General features: G+C 44.3%; 1 protein-coding gene across 1 annotated transcript; it reads left to right on the top strand.

Moving 5' to 3' along the window:
- Nucleotides 1-37: 37 nt before the first annotated feature.
- Nucleotides 38-472, top strand: LOC115069158 (endogenous retrovirus group K member 7 Pro protein-like). The gene has a single exon (XM_029560370.1). The coding sequence runs from the start codon at nucleotides 38-40 to the stop codon at nucleotides 470-472; it is 435 nt and encodes a 144-aa protein (XP_029416230.1).
- Nucleotides 473-1,264: the final 792 nt, after the last annotated feature.

The raw sequence follows: 1,264 nt of genomic DNA, 5'->3' as shown, positions 1-1,264 counted from the left end.
TGGAGTCTGGCTCAACCTGGATATGGGCCAAAGACCTATGGCTAAATTGAAAGTGCAGGGTATCGAATTATGGGGACTCTTAGATTCGGGGGCAGACCAAAGCATTATTAAATCTACTGATTGGCCATGTAACTGGCCAACTCAAGATTCAGCTCAAATTCTGAGGGGTATCGGATATGCTCAGGAGCCAAAGCGTAGTGCAGGATTCCTCACTTGGCAGGATGATGAGGGTCATTCTGGGGTGTTCCAGCCTTTTATGTTGAACATCCCCATGATGCTGTGGGGTCACGGCGTTATGCAGGAAATGGGGGTTAGACTTGTTACTGAAGACCTTTATAGTCCCCAGAGCAAAAACATGATGAAAGCCATGGGGTATACTCCTGGAAGAGGGCTTGGCCTATGCAAAGATGGTCGCCAGTCACCCGTCCCAATTAAGGAGAGGCAATATCGCAAGGGCCTGGGTTTTTCTTAGGGGCCACTGAGCAGATACCTATAAAATGGAAGACTGTTACACCAGTGTGGGTGCCTCAGTGGCCCCTGCCCAAGGAGAAACTACTCGCAGCCCACCAAATAGTATTAGAACAACTACAATTAGGACATCTCAAGCCCTCCACTTCTCCATGGAATACACCCATTTTTGTGATTAAAAAGAAGTCTGGTAAATGGAGACTGTTACATGACTTGAGAGCTGTAAATAATAGCATGGAAATCATGGGTCCAGTTCAATTAGGCCTTCCGCTAATAACTGCTTTGCCTAAGGACTGGCCAACTATAATCATAGATATAAAAGACTGCTTCTTCTCTATACCTTTACATGATTCAGACACTGATAAATTTGCCTTTACTTTACCCTCTATGAATCATGCCTCCCCTGATGCTCGTTTTGAATGGATTGCTCTGCCTCAAGGCATGGCGAATAGCCCTACCTTGTGCCAGTTATATGTACATAGAGCTATTAAGCCTGTCAGAGAGCATTACCATTATATGGATGACATCTTGCTCTGTGCCAGTACTGAAAAAGAATTACAGAAGGCCTTTCTGGATCTAATGCAACAGTTATGTCGATGGAACCTTCACATAGCTCCTGAAAAGGTCCAGACTCAGCCAGTGAAAGAATACTTAGGTACAAAATTAACGAACACCATGGTCCAGCCTTCCAAAATTGTACTTAGAACGGATACACTTCAAACCTTAAATGACTTCCAAAAGTTCTTAGGAGATTTGAATTGGCTTCGACCCTATTGCAAACTCACCAATGCAGAAT

The sequence above is a fragment of the Nannospalax galili genome, unplaced genomic scaffold (assembly GCF_000622305.1).
Source record: "Nannospalax galili isolate Female #2095 unplaced genomic scaffold, S.galili_v1.0 scaffold710, whole genome shotgun sequence".
In the NCBI taxonomy this organism is placed as follows: Eukaryota; Metazoa; Chordata; class Mammalia; order Rodentia; family Spalacidae; genus Nannospalax; species Nannospalax galili.
The sequence above is the reverse complement of the archived record's forward strand: the minus strand, read 5'-3'. Positions and strand labels throughout refer to the sequence as shown.

Coding starts and splice junctions, on each gene's coding strand:
- LOC115069158 (XM_029560370.1), top strand. CDS start 38: ATGGCTAAATTGAAAGTGCAGGGTATCGAATTATGGGGACTCTTAGAT.